Source organism: Trypanosoma theileri (assembly GCF_002087225.1).
Source record: "Trypanosoma theileri isolate Edinburgh chromosome Unknown TM35_Tth_18_V1, whole genome shotgun sequence".
Classification (NCBI taxonomy): Eukaryota; Euglenozoa; class Kinetoplastea; order Trypanosomatida; family Trypanosomatidae; genus Trypanosoma; species Trypanosoma theileri.
Genome location: NW_021639860.1, coordinates 52,015 through 70,527, shown reverse-complemented (window position 1 = coordinate 70,527; position 18,513 = coordinate 52,015). Strand labels below are relative to the sequence as shown.

At 38.7% G+C, this 18,513-nt stretch overlaps 9 protein-coding genes across 9 annotated transcripts; all 9 read right to left on the bottom strand.

Annotated features, from left to right (window-relative positions):
- Nucleotides 1-1,399: 1,399 nt before the first annotated feature.
- TM35_000181260 (serine/threonine protein kinase) lies at nt 1,400-3,706 on the bottom strand (the record flags this gene model as incomplete). The annotated part of the gene is made up of 1 exon (XM_029026439.1): nt 1,400-3,706. The coding sequence occupies one exon, from the start codon at nt 3,704-3,706 to the stop codon at nt 1,400-1,402; it is 2,307 nt and encodes a 768-aa protein (XP_028882135.1).
- A 1,129-nt stretch (nt 3,707-4,835) lies between these two features.
- Nucleotides 4,836-6,626, bottom strand: TM35_000181250 (uncharacterized protein; the record flags this gene model as incomplete). The annotated part of the gene is made up of 1 exon (XM_029026438.1): nt 4,836-6,626. One exon carries the CDS (start codon nt 6,624-6,626, stop codon nt 4,836-4,838), a length of 1,791 nt encoding a protein of 596 aa, XP_028882134.1.
- Nucleotides 6,627-7,084: 458 nt separating this feature from the next.
- Nucleotides 7,085-7,564, bottom strand: TM35_000181240 (membrane-associated progesterone binding protein 2; the record flags this gene model as incomplete). Its single annotated transcript, XM_029026437.1, has 1 exon — nt 7,085-7,564. The coding sequence occupies one exon, from the start codon at nt 7,562-7,564 to the stop codon at nt 7,085-7,087; it is 480 nt and encodes a 159-aa protein (XP_028882133.1).
- A 567-nt stretch (nt 7,565-8,131) lies between these two features.
- TM35_000181230 (uncharacterized protein) lies at nt 8,132-8,815 on the bottom strand (the record flags this gene model as incomplete). Its single annotated transcript, XM_029026436.1, has 1 exon — nt 8,132-8,815. One exon carries the CDS (start codon nt 8,813-8,815, stop codon nt 8,132-8,134), a length of 684 nt encoding a protein of 227 aa, XP_028882132.1.
- Nucleotides 8,816-9,229: 414 nt separating this feature from the next.
- On the bottom strand, nt 9,230-9,898 carry TM35_000181220 (60S ribosomal protein L13a; the record flags this gene model as incomplete). Its single annotated transcript, XM_029026435.1, has 1 exon — nt 9,230-9,898. The coding sequence occupies one exon, from the start codon at nt 9,896-9,898 to the stop codon at nt 9,230-9,232; it is 669 nt and encodes a 222-aa protein (XP_028882131.1).
- A 1,257-nt stretch (nt 9,899-11,155) lies between these two features.
- TM35_000181210 (uncharacterized protein) lies at nt 11,156-12,991 on the bottom strand (the record flags this gene model as incomplete). Its single annotated transcript, XM_029026434.1, has 1 exon — nt 11,156-12,991. One exon carries the CDS (start codon nt 12,989-12,991, stop codon nt 11,156-11,158), a length of 1,836 nt encoding a protein of 611 aa, XP_028882130.1.
- Nucleotides 12,992-13,448: 457 nt separating this feature from the next.
- TM35_000181200 (putative protein phosphatase 1 catalitic subunit) lies at nt 13,449-14,651 on the bottom strand (the record flags this gene model as incomplete). The annotated part of the gene is made up of 1 exon (XM_029026433.1): nt 13,449-14,651. The coding sequence occupies one exon, from the start codon at nt 14,649-14,651 to the stop codon at nt 13,449-13,451; it is 1,203 nt and encodes a 400-aa protein (XP_028882129.1).
- A 334-nt stretch (nt 14,652-14,985) lies between these two features.
- TM35_000181190 (uncharacterized protein) lies at nt 14,986-15,765 on the bottom strand (the record flags this gene model as incomplete). Its single annotated transcript, XM_029026432.1, has 1 exon — nt 14,986-15,765. One exon carries the CDS (start codon nt 15,763-15,765, stop codon nt 14,986-14,988), a length of 780 nt encoding a protein of 259 aa, XP_028882128.1.
- Nucleotides 15,766-16,527: 762 nt separating this feature from the next.
- TM35_000181180 (uncharacterized protein) lies at nt 16,528-18,324 on the bottom strand (the record flags this gene model as incomplete). The annotated part of the gene is made up of 1 exon (XM_029026431.1): nt 16,528-18,324. The coding sequence occupies one exon, from the start codon at nt 18,322-18,324 to the stop codon at nt 16,528-16,530; it is 1,797 nt and encodes a 598-aa protein (XP_028882127.1).
- Between the last annotated feature and the right edge of the window lie 189 nt (nt 18,325-18,513).

Here is an 18,513-nt window from a genome sequence, read left to right as displayed (position 1 = left end):
ATATATATATAAATATATGAACCGTATATTCTTTTTCATGTATATTTATGAAACTACTTATCTACCCCTTCATCAGGGGAGGAGACAAATGGCAATTATAGCAATTTCTGGAAATACAAGTGAAGAGGGACGTTTTTCAACATCCTCCTATTTCCACTTACATTATATATTTCTCATGTGATAAGAAAAAAAGCGAATGAGGAAATATGGGAAAAAGTCAATGAATGAGTCATTGACTCAACCGCTTATTTCTTCGAGTGCAATATATTCATCGTGCTGTCCCAAATCCGTTACGCTTCTATTCGCACATATCAACATGTTTTCTTTTTCTTTCTTGATCTTTTTATTTTTTTTTCCTTTTTTTTTCACCCTCCCTCTTATTTTTACTTCTACCACCCTCCCACCATTTCCCTCTATTCTCACTTGACCCTTCTCTTCTCTCTCTCTGTACCTCTCGCTTACCAAGATCTTTCCTCTCTCTTTTATGTTACGTTATATTTCCCACACCTTTCGTTCTTCGTTATAGTGCCTTCCTTTCACCCCCGAATACATTTCCTACCATCCGTTTTTATTCTCGTTTTTTTTTCTGCTTTTGTTGGTTTCCGTTTCCTTAATTCTCTTGGTTCAATAACCCTTCATTCTACTGTTGAAGTTTCTCTGCGTATGGTATCAAGGCAAAGAGCGATATAAAGCAAATAAAAAGAAAAAAAGGAGGAGGTGGTGGTGGTGATCCGGGTACTTTTTTTTTTTTTTGCAGTGTTCTTTCTTCCACATCCACACCCTCTCTCCTTCTACACACATCTTTCCCTTTCCCTTCTCTTCCTCACATCTTCTTTCAGAATTACGTAAACGCAGACAAAACACGCACTCACGTATACATGTACTTGCACCTAGAGACACGCCAGGTGGCGAACAGAAGCAGTAAATAAACAAAACAAAACAAAACAAGAATAGCGAGGAACTAAAACCAGAGAATGTATCGTGTTTTTTATTCCCTTTGCATTGGAAGTCCACTCTTGCCTGTCGTCTCTGTTGATAAAGCCAATTTCTCACCTTTCCTCTCAGTCGCACACTCAGCCAGAATGCAAACTCCACACATGCAAACATACCCAATAACACAAATTGGGTATGCACAAATAGATATACTGTTTTGAAGGTCGAAAAAAAGTCTCCCTTATATACTCGGTAAGAGACTCACGAATTAATGGAAAAAAAAAACCACATGAGGTTCTTCACATAACATACATGCATGCATGCAACTGAGAAAGACAAAGAGAGAGAGAGGGGGAGAGGGAGAGGGAGAGGGGAACACACTCATCGCCTTCTAATAACATTTATGTAACTATCAAAGAGGAGAGAGTTTTTATTCTTTTTTTTTTTTTTTTACCTGCAGTTGTTACTACTGCGTCTGAGGAGGTGCGACTTGATGTGCTTGTACTTCTGGTGGATGTAGTTGTGCCTGTGTCTGTGGCTGTTGTTGTTGTTGGTGTATGTGCTGTGCCCGTTGTTGTTGTTGGTGTTGGTCTGCTGTCCACATGGGCTCCAAGAATGGGTGCCGCAGGGCGTCATGGCAGCTCATACGGTCTGCTGGTCTGTACTGCAGGAGTCTGCTGACAAAGTCGTGGAATTGTCTGTAGGCCTCCTCGCTGTGGCCGGGCTGTCCCCTGCGGGCCCCGCGCGGTCCGCCGGTGGTGACGCCAATGACACTCTCCAGCGGCCGGGCGGGCAGCGGCGGCTCGCGCAGGCGGAAGCCCCGTTCGGTGGAGTCGTAGAACTTCGCCCGCTTCGGGGACATCTCAAGCATGTCGGCCGGCGGCGGCCCGAGCATCGCCTCGAAGCGGGCGAGTTGCGCGGCCTCCGTGCGGCCGTCGAAGAGCGGCATGCCGGTGTGCAGCTCCACCAGCACGCAGCCCAGCGACCAGCGGTCAATCGCCGTGCCGTACTCGAGGTATAATATCACCTCGGGACTGCGGTAGTAGCGGCTCTGGATGTACTTGTGAATCACCTTGTTGGCATAGCACGCAGAACCAAAGTCAATGAGACGGATACCACTACGGTTCTGATTTCGTAGAAGGATATTCTCTGGTTTAATATCACAATGGATAATAGGACTAGGTTTCGTTTGCTCCAGTTGGTAGAGAACTTGTACAAGCTGATAGGCAAACTTTCGGACTAAATCTAGTGTCACACCGTTGTATCGAGTACACTTAATGAGTTGGTACAAGTTAAAACTTAATAGCTCAAATACTAGAACAAGATGACCCTGCCAATCAAATACCTTTAATAATTTAACAACTAAATGATTAAGATGTGGATTAACATTCAGTTTAAGCAGAATATCAAGTTCTAGCTTAGCTTGTGTACGAAAACTTAGTCCATGACGAGTGATTTTTAGTGCTACATTCTCACGTCGCTTTTCATCATAGCAACGGAGGACAGTACCGAAACTACCCTTTCCAAGTACCTCCTGAACAGTATACCGGTTAAGTATTTCTTCACCGGAGAGAACTAGATAGTGACCCTCTTTATCATCAAAACCATTATTATATTTTGGTCCTGGAATTTCTATTCGACGCTGGCGGCAGTACATCTCATTTACTTTCTTGTAGAGAGATAGTAAATGGACACTGAGAGCCACAGCAGGACGAACGTAATTCACCACAGTAGTTCCATCAGTTGTAGAAGCAGCAGGTCCCATAGAGGTAGCAGCAGCTGTAGTACTTGTGTTATTATTATTATTATTATTATTATTATTATTATTATTATTATTATTATTATTATTATTATTATTATTATTTGTTGTTGTTACTGCTACTGCTGCTGCTGATGCTGATGTACTGGTGGTAGTATTAGAGACATGTATGGAGTGTCCTTTAGCAGATATACTAGAATGTCCTTCTCTGTTCGGATCTACATACATTGACTGTTGATGCCGTGGATACTTTGGTTGTTGTTGTTGTTCTGTTACCATACCTATTGTTGTTGTTGCTGTAGTTTGAGAACTATCTTCTCGCGTTCTATTCTCATTGCTTTCCGTCCCAGCTACATTTTTAGTGTCAGTTGAGAGTTTTTCGGAATCCCCAACTTGGCCTTCACAAGAAACATCTTTTTTGCCTGTAGAACTTGTTGTCGCCGTCCTAACACAAGAGGCAGAAGGTATCCCATCAGACCCCTTATCCCTCTCACAGTTCTCACTTGTCACCATTCCTGTATTATCTGTATTGGGCACAGTGTCAGTCACCGCAGCTGTACCACCCCTCACTGTTGTTGTTGTTGTTACTTCCACTGCAGTTGCTGTTGGGGGATCATCTAATCCCCCCTCGTGGGTTCTATTCGTATTTCTACATGGCGGAGAAGGAGTGACGGCGTTGCCTGTACTACTACCAGCATAGCCATTAGCATAGGGATCTCGATACACCGTGTGGTCCCCGCCACTTCCATAACTCCTACCCGTATTAGAAATAGGCTTTCCACTTGTTCGCGATGCTGACAAGGAAGGATCACCCGTTGGATGTCTACTACCTACATTACACGTGTCAGCGACATTTGAGACTGTTGAACTTTGAACATTCGACTGTGGATACTGAGACCTCACAGGAGGTGAAGATTTCCCGTGTGGGGCGTGTCTCCCTGATCCTTCATGTTCTCGTCTATCCGTCTCCCTGTGGTGATCGAAGGAAGAAGCCACGGATGCGTCGGTATTCATCACTTTTTTTTTTTTTTCTCTCTCTCTCTCACTCTCACACAAAATAGACAGCAATTCACAAGAATAATAAATGACTAAACTCAGTGTATCTTCACACGTGTGCGTATTCGGAAAGAACCCAGGGAAGAGACCGAATCGTAGTGTCACGCAAGTAATGCAGCAAGAAGAGCTCCTGAAAGGAATGAAGATAATAATAATAATAATAATAATAATAATAATAATAATAATAATAATAATAATAACCAAACCCCTTTTATCACACCGACACACACAGAGATGGAGCTGAAGATGTCAAAATTCCCTTGTGAGAGCCTCCACAGAAAACGAACTGACAAAGAAGGACAAAGAGCAATAAAAGCCAGAAAACAACTGATAATAGAAGAAAGCGATCACGGACGATATGCTGATAGTGTGCTCAAAAAAAAAAAAAAAAAAATCAAAGCAATCCTATCAATGGTGTCGCAACAAATCGTAATTATCAAAATAACTACGTCTTTCAAAAAAAAAAAAAGATAAAAAAAAAGAAAAAAGAAATAAAAAAGTGCGTCAAAATAGGTGGAGGTCAAAAGAAGAAATAGTAATAAAAACAATTTCTTCTTTCCCTGTTTGCTTCCCCACTCCAGGCAAACCCTTCCCTTTTTTTTTTTATTCGCACCTTGAATATATCTGTGGACTACTCTACTAATTACCTTTTTGTACAAACTTTATACATGTAATTTCAACACGTAAAGTAATTATGACGATAAATGAGAAATAGATGTATAAAAAAAAAAAAAAGAAAAAAAAAGAAGAGACGCATGAGAAAACGAGCAGACACACATACACATACACACAAAAAAAGACCCAAGTAAAATAATAATAATAATAATAATAAAAGCATAATAAAAAAGAAAAAACTTTGTCATAAAGGCATTTTTTTAATTTCTTCTCATTGTAGGAAAAGTGTCTAATTCACTCCATTTTCCACAAGCCACTTTTTTTTCTTTTTTTTTTTAACTCGTTCTCACCCGTACAATCCGGGGTATGCATACTTACATGTGTGATACAATACATTCAGCGAAGTTGAGTAATAATAATAATAATAATAATAATAATAATAATAATGATAGTAATTCTAAAGTGTATATAATCAAAACAATATGGACCTACCCTTGCAACTCTTTGGGCGCTGTGAACTCATCATATTTTGATGACGATTGGGACTACGCCCCCTTCTCTCAAACAATGAGGAGACACTTCCGTCACCCTGAGGAAATGCAGAGGTGGCCGCTAATGGAGGTTTCCCTCCCGATGCACCACACGATTTTGTCTGTTGTGTAGATCGCCTGTGGGATTCTTCTCTCACACGCAGTGCAGATGCAGGACGAGACGGTGCCCGCACGGTGTTGCGCACTTGGGATTGAGATCTACGTGAAACACATGGAACGGAACTGTTAAGTTCATCTTTCTCTTGTGCGGGTTTACACATATCGTTTGTATCGATACTTTTAACATTATTGCAGCTACTTTGAATTTCAATTGAGGAAGACTCTGCTTCTTTCTGCTCTAGTCGTAGTCGATACTCTGATAGCAGTGTGCGGCAGCGTCTGTTTTCCTCATGCAAGCGTTGTCTCTCATTACTGAGAAATTCTATCTCTTCCGCCACGGTGGAAAGTTTATCGCTATCTTTTTTCAGTTCTGAAAATCGCATGAGTATTCGAAGTCGTTGCAGTTCACGCTCCTTTTGACTCCACTCACGCAATTCTTTTTCTAGACGTCTTACTTCTTTCCATGCGGCCTCGGCATCACGTTTGGCTTCCTCACACTCTGCACGAGCCGCCTGATGACTAGCATTGATGGACTCCATCATCATTGTTGTGTCCCGCACCTTTGCCTCAGAGAGTTGCTTTAATTTCATCGCCTCATCGTGTTGGGATTGCAGGGCAGCGAACTCCTTTTGCATCTTGGCTTTACACTGGGATAGTTCTTCCACACGTTTTTGCAGTTCTTCTAGTTGAACCTTTTGTACGCGAATTTCTTCATTTCTAGTCTCTAGTTTTCGTTGCGCCTCAGTATACATTTCACGCAATTTGACATTTTCTGAATTCACTCGTTCCATTTCTTCACATATTGTACTCTGTTTAACTGAACAGTTGCATTCTTTAGGCAGAGAATTCTGTTCCTTCTTCTGTTCCTGTTCCTGTTTCTTGTTGGCCATAACTGCAGTTATATCAACAAGGATAACAGGATCAACAAAAACACCATTTAAATTTGAGGAATTCTCGAGTTCCTCAGTTGTAGGGCAACTAGAAATGACAAAATGTTCAAATTCTTCATTCTTCTCTACTTGTTTTTTATCCTTTTGAATCACATTTTCCTTGGAAGAACTATTTTTATTCGTATTAACATTATCAAGTAAAGGAGAATCTGAATCTTTTTTCCATCTCTCAAAATCATCTGGATGAATATTAGAAGAAACTTGTTCCAGTAAATTCATAGCATTATTCGCATCTGTGGCTTGAGTCCATTCTGTTCGTCGTCGACGTGTACTTTGTCCTTTAATGCGAGAGTTCTTCTCTTGTAATTTCTCATTTGTCGACAAGGACTCCCCAGAGAGTTCGGTTGTACGTGAGAGCACCGCACATTGATTAGCGGTCAGCAGTGCCTTCTGCAATGTATTCACCTTTTCCTGAAAAGCGTTTATAATAGAGATGTATGTAGCGACATCGGACTCTTTTCCCTCCTTTGAGCCATCATTCTCAACATAATGGCAGCAGCACTTCTCTGAGAAGGTGGAGGAACTACAGCCGGCGTCCCTGGAGGATGAGATCTTATCACGACTGCTCTCTGTGTCTACAGCCACGGAGACCACGCAGTTGTTTCCGCCCGATAAAGAAGGAACGGGCTCCAGGCGATCTAAAGTCAGCACAACGTCTGTCATTTGTGCGGCAAGAATGATCGATCTTCCCCTGTAAATGATTAAAAGATCAAAAAAAAAAAAAAAAACAAGAAAAAAAAATTATAATAATAATAATGATAGAAAAAAAATTACACATAAATAAGTAAAACTCTAATTATTTTTTTTTTAGTGGAAAACAAGAAAATAATAATAACAATAAATAAGAGTGTTGTTTTTTATTTTATTTTTCTTCTTCTGCTCCTTTTTGATTTGTTTTGCTTGAGATATGAAAGAAGAAGAGATCCCCCCCCCCCCCTTGACGCACAACAAACACAAAAATAGCCAATAAATGATATTCAAAAAGGCCAGCAAATGCAACTACATTGAAAACAAGAAGAATAATAGAAGGGGGAATAATAATAATAATAATAAAAAAAATAATAATACTTCTTGCCATTACTACCACAATATATATATATATATTAGTGTTATCCTTTGCTCTATGGATCAAACGCCTCTGCCCGCTTGGAGAAATCATCAGGGGGAATAATCCATCCCACTGCTTCGTACTTGCTGCGAAGTCGCTCCTCCCATTCATTTAGTGTAATCAAATGATCTAAAGCCAGTGTGGTCCAATCAGCATTAGACTCTTCACGACCAACTTTCATTTTACCCAATTGTCGTGAGCTATCACGGCCTGCAAATGCATTATAAGGTCCGTTAGCGCCATAGAACTCATTAGAGCAGTTGTAAATAACACCACGAACACCAACAAACGACATTGGGTTCTTAACACCATCGTATTCGCTCAATTCCTCTAATGTGTAGGCACGTGGAACCAAAATTGACTTGGGAACTGCTTCTACAAGGTACTGACGTCTGCGAAGAAATGATTTGAAAAATATCAGCACCACGACACCAACAACAAAAGAAAGGAGAATTTGAAAAAAATTAAAATCCCCTATAATATTAAGTGACATGTTTTCCTGTGTAATTACTTTTCTTTTCACCCTTCGTGTTTCTTTCTCTTTTATTTATTTCTTTTTTGCCTTATTGAAGAAACTTTAACAGTCAGTATGTTAAATAGTCAACCCCTTTTTTTTTTTGTAATTTGTACTAAAGATATGAATTAATATCCCTCTACTTCTTTTTTTTTCCTTTTCCTATTTAACAGAAAGGATAAAAACAAACAAACAAAAAGCCAAGAGTGGTGTTCCAAAATAACAGTAAGAATACCAACACAGTCTCTTGCTCTAACATCTCTTCATCTTGGACAATAAAAAAAAAGAAAAGATACAAAAGGTGACAATCTACAGAGACTTTTTTTTTTCTTCTGGTGTTTCTTTTTTTTTTTTTTTTCTTCACTTCGTTTTCTCCGGTGTCCAGAATATATGTAGCAAGCAATGTCAAACATGGCAACTGTAATAGAGCGCACATGGGTCTCCCGTTGTAATGATCTCCCGGGTCTAGGGATATGCCAGTTCTCTATTTTTTTTTTCCTCTTTTTTTTTTTTTTTTTATATAATAATCATAATACTTTCCTGTAGCTAGTCCTGATGCAAGTGAGGTTCAATAAGGCCATCAGCTGCCAATTCTGCCTCCAATTGTTCCACAGAATAGGTTGGAGACAAACTTAAAAAAAATGAGGTGATGCAACGTGTCAGGATATATAGTGTTTTGCGCATTAGTGATAATTGCTGGTGCCGGTGAGGCGTTGGTGCCGTTGTGGTTCCATTTGTTCCTCCTGTTGTGTGTGTTTCGCCTCGGTGATGATTTGGTCTCTCACGTTCTACCCTCACTGATCCCAAGATACGCTTAAGAAGCACCCAACCGGCAAACGCTACCAATACACCAATAAAATAACTCAACTGAAGCGACCTAAATAACAAAATTGTTGCCAAAAGTGCCCGCCAAAATACACGGAAAAGCTCAGGAATGATATCGCGGACACGTTCAGCAAGGTTCCACATGCGTTGCTGTACTGCCACTGCTGGTTGGGGCACCTGAGCAGCAGGATTCGGATGTGGTTGATTCATATCATTAGATACTCCAGCAGACGGTGTTTGAATACCATGCGGTCCAATATTATTTACTCTGTGCAACATCCGGTGCCGTATATTGTGTTCCATGATGTAGCGGCAACGAAACTCCTCCCACGACATGAGGTCTACATTCTCCTCAGATGCACCTTCACTGCTTTTCTGGTGGCTTGAGTTAACTTCGCCTGGCATGAACGTTGTTATCTAGAATTTATACTCCACTCACTATTTCACTCTTTCTTTGCTAGACAGCCACCTTACTGTATGTCAAATAAATAAATAATAATATATATAATAATAGTAATCACCACCTTTGTGTTAGTGTGTGTGTGTGTGTGTGTGTGTTTGTCCTGCCTATTTCTCTCCCTTTTGAGCAATAAGTAGAAAACGAGAAAAAAAAAAGAAAGAAAGGATGAATAAATAATCAATCTCAGTCACTGCACTGACGATTCAGGTGGAATTACGGTAAAACACATCGAAAACAACTGATGAAAACACCAATGAAAAAAAAACCTAAAAAAAAAAACAAAAACAACGAGAAATCAGAAATAAAGAATCGAGTAAGCGAAGCCCTGCTATTGACTATCGCCACATACAGAATTCCAATTACGCGTAGCCGAACTTCTTCAGCACTTCCACGTTCTTCTTGGGCATCTTTGCCAAAGCCGCCTTGCGGGCAGACTTCCATGCAGCGCGCAGCTTCTCTGTCTTCTTGTGGTGACGTGCTGCCTTCTCCACACGGGCCTTCTCAAGGTTCTCCACCACCTCGCTGTACTTCCAACCCACATGCTTGCACATGTTGCCCAGAACAGTGTAGGGGCGTTCGCTGCGGAAGCAGTAGTGACGCTGGGCCTTTGGGATCACCACACGGCCGCCGGTGCGCACAACGTTGACGGGAACACCCTCGTACGCCACGAGTGCGCGGAGTGCCTTCTGTCCACGCTTGGTGTAGCGGGGGAGCATGGAGCGCACGGTGCGGACAAAGATGTCAGAGGGGCTGCGGTGGTGGAAGGGACCGAGCTTGGGGTTTGACAGCTTACGCTTGCGGAGGAACTGAAGGTACTTGATCTTGTTGCGGATCTCTGTTCCGGCAATGTTAAGCTGTTCGCAACGCACGGCAGTGATCTTCTTTCCGAGCAGCAACTGCTTTGCAACGATGGCTGCGGCGCGACCGAGCACGTGATTCTTCAGATCGAGAACCACCACGTCGGGGCGGTGTTTCCCAGCACCCTTGCGGCTGCGGCGGTCAACGTTCTTTCGGCTAGGCAAGACCATTCTGCAGGATTACTCGCTTCTGTAATCAAATCAAAGAGACATACACACACAAAAAGAGAGAAAGAGAAACAAAGTACATATTGGTGACGAGGAAAAAAGGAAAAGAGTGAAAAGAGCAACTGTGGGTGTGAGCGCATGAGTTAGTAATGTGAGAAAGAATAAATAAATAAATAAATAAATAATAATAATAATAACAGTAATAAACGCGATGGGTTGTGCAGTAGAAAGGATATCAAAGAAAACGAAGAAAAAAGAAAAGGAAAGGTATAAAAAGGACAGTGAAAAACAAAAACAATTTTAGATAATAGCAAAGCGTCCATCCCAATGCCATTTTCTTCTTCAATTAGTATCCTTACCTATTTGCAGCAAATATAACCCAGAAGCGTTGTGTAAGAACACAAATACGGAAACAGGCATAGGACGAATGAAGGGGGTTGTACAGGTGGAAATTAAAAGAGATATTTGCATCTCCTTTTTTTCCCTCATGCATTCAAGGGTAGTCAAACAACGGTAAACAAAGACACGACACATGCGCAAAAAAAAAAAAAAGGGTCCACGTGATACTCCTATTGCAAAACATATTTACAGATGTGCATTCATATGCGTGCTAGTGCATATGTATAGATTTGTATACATGCATTGACACAAATATGTTATGTATATCTTTTTTTTTAAAGATTCATGCATTGAGAACGCAACTTCGTTTATATTTATCTCCATAGAGAGATTTTACAAAGAAATGCATACACACGAAAAAAAAAGAACAGGTACAAAAAATTGTGTACATTCGCATAAAGCGATTCGAATAAAACATACAAAAAAAAAAAAAAAAAACAGTAGATATAATTTTCTCCAAATGAAAAAGGCACAGAAGAATCGTTTTGCAAGTCAATGGATCCGTACACAGCTAAGATTGCCTACGGTGGAATTTTAGGAAAAAAAAAGAGTAGTGTGCGTGTCAGAGATAATGATTACCGAAGGGCTGAAAAGAATGCATGCATACACAAGGCAGAAACTCAGAAACAAATCACTATACCGTATACAGAGATATACACAGAAAGGGAGAAAAACAACTTTCCAAAAAGAAAAAAAAAAAAAAAAATTGCACGAACTGCCTTCTTTTCCTTTTTTTCTCTCTCTTAATCCTTCCTATTGCCTTTCATTATCTCTTACTTTTCCTTTCTTTTTTATACTCATCTACAGTCAGTGCTTCGGTTCAGAAAAACACCCCTTCCCCGCATATTACTGCCGCCCCATTTACTCCCCTTCATCATCGTCATCATCATCATCATCCTTCTCTTCTTCCTCCTCCTCTTCCTCTCCAGAGATATCCGGCAAATCCAGTGTAAGTGCACCCTTCAATTTTGTATCCGCCCCTTCATCTGTTTCAAATCCCCCACCCTCGTGCAGGACACCAAGGTATCCAAATCCATAGCCACACCTCGGTTCCTTTAACACGTCCACTGTCTCCTCCCCCACCATCATTAGTGCTTCCTCCTGTGGATCTATCGGCATTTCTGATGCCGGGAGCTTCTTTATCTCCTGTATACGACGCACACTTAATTGTGCTTCCCTAAGAAGTTTTATTTGCTTTCGTATACGTGTACGTCGAAGAGTGAGACCTTTTCGCTTTGCAGTGTTTGCTGAGGCAGCACCACTATCATTATCAGCAACTAATTGGCCATCTGCTCCTATTGTTTTTCGAAACTTAGTAGGGAATTGAATAACACGTTTTCGCACCCCTGTCATTTTTTTTGGAGGCTGTGTTCTGCTGCCTGAATTATCTGTACCACTATTGTTGCTATTCGATTTAATGTTTCCACCACCTGAACTCTGTTCGGTCCCAGATTCATGATTCGTTGACACTCGACCTTTCCCAGTTAATTCAACAGGAGTTGAAGAAACGAGACTGGTACTACCACCGATATCTACGGTCTCTTTCCATCCTGTAATACACTGCAATGCATCAATTACAGGAGTAGAATGAGGTGAAGCAGAAATAACAGCTGATGACAATGATGACGCTGCCGCAGAATTCCCAACATTTTCCTTCCCCGATACATTGCCTGATCGCTGTCGTATCGATGCTATAGGGTTTCTATGCTGTGAAGCGCCCGTTTCATCTACAAGCCGAATGTACGTCATGGAATCCCCTTTTGTTATAGAACTTAACTTGCGTAGTTGTTTTTGTTTTTGTTGTTGCTGCTGTTGTTCTTGTTCTTGTTTCGGTTGTTGTTCTAGTTGCTCTTGTAGTGGAGATGTCAGTGGGTGTGGTCTTGTTGTTGTTGGTGGTGCGGTTGATGGTGGTTGTGGCAGAGTACGATTTGTTACTGATTCCTCTTGTCTCCCTAATGCGCCCGCAGAACGTACTCCTTCTGATGTTTCCTTTACCACTGGAAGCTGTCCATTAGATAAACGATGTTTTGCAGTGTCTGTACTTTCTATAGATTTATTATTCGTTATAGAGGGCGAAATAGCCCCACCGGCAGTCTGCCAAATGGGTGGAGCGTATGCAGGAACAGCGAAGAGAGCCATTGCAGGAGGGGTAGCATTAATTGCCTCATCTTCATCATTAGCTAACATAATCCGTGAAGCTTTACATGTTCCACTTAATGATATTGAATCAATAAATTTAATAGGTGGCAAATTAAGAATTTGAGTTACTATACCAGATACGTGAATGACCACCTGTACCCAACGATTACGTGGAATAATCAAAGGCATTTTAGCAATAACGACACCATTGCTTGGATTTTCAGCAGAAGGCTTATTGAATTGCGTCCCAATGGTAAGCTTCACACTCAACTGCCTGCTAATTCCCACACCAACTTCCAGTGCAAAAGAATCGAAAGAACCAAGGTACGTCTGAAGAACAATGAGGGAATAAGGGAGGTGCAAAAATGAAAGAGGAGATTCTTCACGTGGAATCCGCACCCGCGAGGTTGTGAGACTACCCTTCATGACTAGCACAGGTAAACGCAAAATACGGTCATATTTTATTGTGCAGCATGATTCATTTTGAATTCTAGCAGTACTTAAACAACCTGAATTACGTGGTACTAAAATGTCTTGAAGAGCAGGATAGTCTGCCATCAATAGTTACTCAATACGAAAACACGTTGGGAAAATCTTTTTTTTCCGAAAGAATTTGCCAAGGGTGTACTCGTTCGTGCGCAATTGTAGGAAGGAGATGAGATGAGGTGATTGGTATGGTATGGTTAGGATTAAGTGGGCTGCCGTAATGGTATTTTACAACAATAAAAAAAAATTAATATACAGAATTTACAATCTTTTAGTTTGCGGAAACGAAGGAAAAAAAAGAAAGGGAATTCCTTCCACTCTCTTTTCTTTCCCCCTCTGACTCCTAATAGATCAGAGATATTCTTCCTATTCTGCTATCGCAAAAACATACGCATGCAAAAAAAAAAAAGGGAGAGAAAAATATTAACATCATTATTTTACATAAGAATACCAAAAAAACAAAACAAAAAAAACAAAACAAAGAAAGGCACTACATATAAAGACATATTGTATTATTTCCATCTCTTCTTTATCCATCGATTTCAGAAGAATTCTGTTGACTATTAGGTATAGCCTCTTGCTTCATCATTATTACTCGTTGCTGCTGAAAATTTGGTGGCTCTAGAATTAAAAGACTACAAGTGCCCTCCGCATCAACACATAAAACTCCACCACGATTACCAAACTCGTTACAATAGTTTGTAGCCGAAAAAATGGTAAGCAAATGACGTTTCTTATTGTTAGGAAAAAATTGAAAACCTTCTTCTACCACCTGGTGTGCTCGACAAATCATATCAAGATCATTTTCCTTTAAAAATTTTTCCAACGCTCTTGCTGAGAAAACATATGATATCCTTCGGGAACTAGGTGACCAATCTACATTTGGTGGAAGTTCAGCTTCTGGATCCGCCCACAACAAATCACAAATAATTCCACTATGCGGAACATTACATGGACGGATATCTGGTACATCTTTAATAAACCTCAATTCTGAAGAAAGTCCTCCATGCATACAAAATATAGTTCCATTAATTACTGCAGCTACAGGAAGAACACGAAAAAGATCAGCAAAGATACGGAACAACTTTACTCCATACCTTCTTTTGCATTCATCAAAGAAACCGTACAAAAGCATAATTTGTTCATCTTCATGATTTCCACGCAAAAGAGTTATTTTTGATGGTTCTATTATTTTTAATGCTAGAAGAGTAACTACGACTTCAATAGATCGACTACCACGATCAACATAATCTCCTAAAAAAAGGTATCCATATGTAGTTTCATTGGTATCTTTCAATTCTTGTGAATGTGATAACGAAGATTCTTGACTATGACTGCGTCTTCGTTTGTGTCTATGAAATATTTGTGTATTATTTATTGAACCAAAAACTTTACCCCCCAAAGGTGGTCTTCGTCTAAAAATATTTACAAGATCGTAATACTGTCCGTGTAAATCCCCACATACACAAACAGGGGACTCAATATTAACAACAATAGGTTCATTAGCAATAATAGGATGAGCTTCACGAATAATACGCAAAATAAGAGCCTCAGGTAAACGTTGCTCGTTTATATTTGTAGACATATACCTCTCAGGCAAAAGTTCAAGTAGACGATAAAGAACATCGTGTTTTTCGTGTAAAGATAGAGTATCGGTAGGCAACGTACTTAGCGAACACTGCGCAAGATCAGACTTACCTCTCGAGTTTTCATTCTCATGATGCCGTCCCATTTTTCCAGGAAATAAAATTTGCACTCTCTCATACACACACACACTCTCTCTCCCTCTCTCTGTTTCTCTCTATATATTTCTCTACTCCAACTTTTACCGCAAAAATTGTTAGAGTGGGGTCTATGAGTAACTGAGAGAGAGAAAAAAAAAAAAAAAAAAAAAAAAAAAAAAAAAAAAAAAAGAAAAAAAAAAATACTAAAACTAGAGAATAATCAAATCAAAGTTACAAGTCCCAGAAAAAAAAAAAAAAAAAAGCAAATACAAAACTAAGAAAGAATATAATGCAGCGCCGTCTCAAACGAAAATTCACACACAAACACAAACTCATATCTTCTTAGCTTTCATCATCCCCGCCTGGAACAAAGGCATATATGAGCTGCGGTGGTTCCTCATCATTTCCAAGACCCTCAGATTTCCTTTTTTCATTTTGAGCTCTTTCAGTACGTGAACGACTCGTCAAGGATTTTTTGTTTTCTTCTACAGGACTCTGAGGGGATTCACGATGCCGCTTTAGTCCTGACACTTTTTTTCCATCACTATCGGGTTCAAATTTTAATGTTTTCTGCATAAATGATTGAATCTGTTTAAGTGATTTATTCGATTTAAGGTAGGCTCCACCTGAGACCAGTTGTATATTTCCAGTAAAACGTACACCTTCTATGCGTGTACTTCTTCCTGTTGATTCATCATTTGATTTATTTTTTTGAACCAAGTAGAATCTCACACGTTGGTCAGCCTGAAAAGGTAACCTTACACATGAATAAACACCTCTTCCAGTTGATGTATCACAGCACATAACTGCAAATGGATGGCTACTGGGACGACCCTGGCTATCAAGGAGTTGTGCAAATAAATAACCCAATACACCATCACTGGAAGAAGAATGACTGGTTTGACACGATTCATTTTTTAATTCATCAAAAAGAAATTCCACATTTCTTATTTCCATACCTGCAATATGACGGCTAGATGGTACACGAATCTCCAAACGATGCTGGAAACCCTTTTCATCTACGTCTGCGGTAAAAGAAAGAGGAATACTCAGTGCGGACTTTTCCTCATAAAGAGATGGGTGAAGTGTTAGTTTAAACGGAACACTGTTATCTAGGACCATAAAAGGGAACCAGTAGAGTCACCAAATAATATTATTACTTCACAAAGAATAAAACAATTAAACCAAGAGGAAAATACAGTAATAATAATAATAACAATAAACACAAAAGTAATAATAACGATAAAAATAATAATAGTAATAATCACAATAGAAATAGTAACAATAGTAATGATAATAATAATGATAATAATAATAGTAAAAATAAAAATAATCATAATCATAATAAAGCTAATAGACTGAAAATAATTAATATTATTATTATTATTATTATTATTATTATTATTATTATTATGAGAACAATAGAAACTGTTTCAATAATTTAAATAATAGCAAAAGGAAGGATACAATAATAAAAAAAAAAAATAAAGCAAGAAAAAAAGGAGCTAATAACAAAGAAGTAACAGAAAGAAAATCGGCGCACTTTATTTTTTTTTATTTTTTTTAATGAGCCTCAATTCTTTTATTAATTTTCTTTTTTTATGTACAATTCTGTTTACTCTACACACAGAAAAAAAAAAAAAAAATTAGATAAATGACAGCGATAGAAATATATCGGCCCAACCTTCAGCTCTTCATGAGAGAAACTCACTTGACTAGTAATAGAAAAGAAAAAAAAACTTATTCAACGGATCCAAAGATCTCAATAAATATCCAGAAACAAAAAACAAAAGCAGTTACAAAAAAGGTTAATCGCCCAATACCTTTTCTCTAATATATATATATATATATATATATATATATATATAAGTCAAACCTCTACAACTATGCAGATCGCTCTTGCCATTGTTTAACGGTTTTTGTTGCTTTTAGGTACGAAAAGGGGTCATCAGAGGGCTGACAGTTAGCAATATGATTAGGGAGATCTTTCGGCGGATCTCGTCGAAGTGTTGAATTGATCATTACTTGAATAAGTGAAGGTGAAACACATGGAACCTTCACTTTAACAGAAGAACTTTCCTCTTGCTTTAAATAATCTTCGTTTCCCACTGTCGGAAAATGACTGACATTCTTGAGACTATCAAGATCTTTAAAGTGATATTCTTCAGAAGAATTTGAAACCCTTTCCGTTTTATCACTTTTCCCAGCATTTTTGAAGTGTTTATTAAAGTTTTCGCCAGGAGTTTTTTTCATGTCTCGGGGCATATGCGTAGAATTTTGTATTTTATCTTTACATTGACTTCTTCTCCCTATTATAGGAGAAGGAAGAGGAGGAGGTGCATCATAATCTTCACTTTGTACATAATATTCCCCTATATTTTCCTGATGATGTTCAGTAAATTCACGTTCACGAAACGTGGGATAGAAAATATTATTTTTTCTTTCTAAAGACATCACCTCATCTTGTAAAATTGATGTACCTGATTTAATAGAAGATCCCGTGTTGTGAGTATTGCGATAATCATCATAGGGTTCAGATTTTTTTAACGTTGAGGTAAAAGAAACGAATCTTTTTCCAACGTAAGGTTCACGACTTTCACGCATTGTTTTTTCAACCAAAGGATCTTTATCCGTAATTAAGGAAATCTTTTTCCAAGAATTCATCTCCAATCGATAAATATACAAACTATTGTCTTGAATAAGATTTTCTTGTAGAGTTATTACACCACCAACCATTAAAATCGTATTAGTATCATAAGTAAGTAATGTATGTCCTACACGTCCAACAGGAATATCACCTTTAGCCGATACAAGTTTCCAAATTCCTTTTTCCAAATTGAACTCTTTTAATTCTGAAAGAGACTCTTCTAAGGAAAATTGTACTCCACCAAAAACAAACATTCGTGTCGGTTCTTTGGTATTATTATTTTTATTCCTTACGGTTACTGCTTGATGCATAGCAGATGGAAAAGAACATGTGCAATCCACCTTCATCCAGGTTTCTTTTTGAATATTCCATAACATAATATCTCCAACTTCCTTTTTTTTTGATACATCCACCCCACCAAATATAAGAATATTACCTGAAAACGTTATAGCAGAATGTCCCCAAAGAAGAGGCCTACATAAAACATTTGATGTTACTCGACGCCAAACCATTGTTTCTAAGTTGAGTATAAACGTGTCAAAAAGAAGACTTCCCATATCAAGTATATGATCTGAAGTAAATTCTCTTGCTACACCCTTGTCATCAAGTATTAGAGGATATCCACCATGAAGAAAAAGGTTATTTTCATAAATGGATGATGCCTGATGAATACGACTAGTAGGTGCATCACCCTGTGCATTAACATGATACCAACGACGTTCGTCGGTATCAAGAATATCTATAGATCGCATACAGTTATTTTGCTCTTCAACATTTTCCAATATTCCTCCAAGTACCACCATATATTTTTTCCTGTAAGCATACGCCATGTGATAAGCACGACCCTGAACCGAGGGTTTTGTAATCATCTCCGAAATATGACAAAAATTGTTACCATTCCCGAAAAGTTTAGAAATATCTGGTAATACTCTTACAACATTTGAGTAATACCTGATATTAGAGGAACTTGTAACATTTTTTCCACCAAATAATATCAAAGACGATCCGATAATACAAGATGTGTGTCCTTCCATTTACCACACCCCACTAAAATAAAAAAATAAAAAAAAAGCCTATGGAGCAAAAAGAAAAATCCTCCAGATGAACAAGGAAAAAAGAAAAGAAAATAATAATATAAAAGAACAATATCCCTGAAAACAGAGCAAAAAATAAATAAAAAAAACTTTCCAAATAAATTCAAAAAAAAAAAAAAAAAAAAAAAA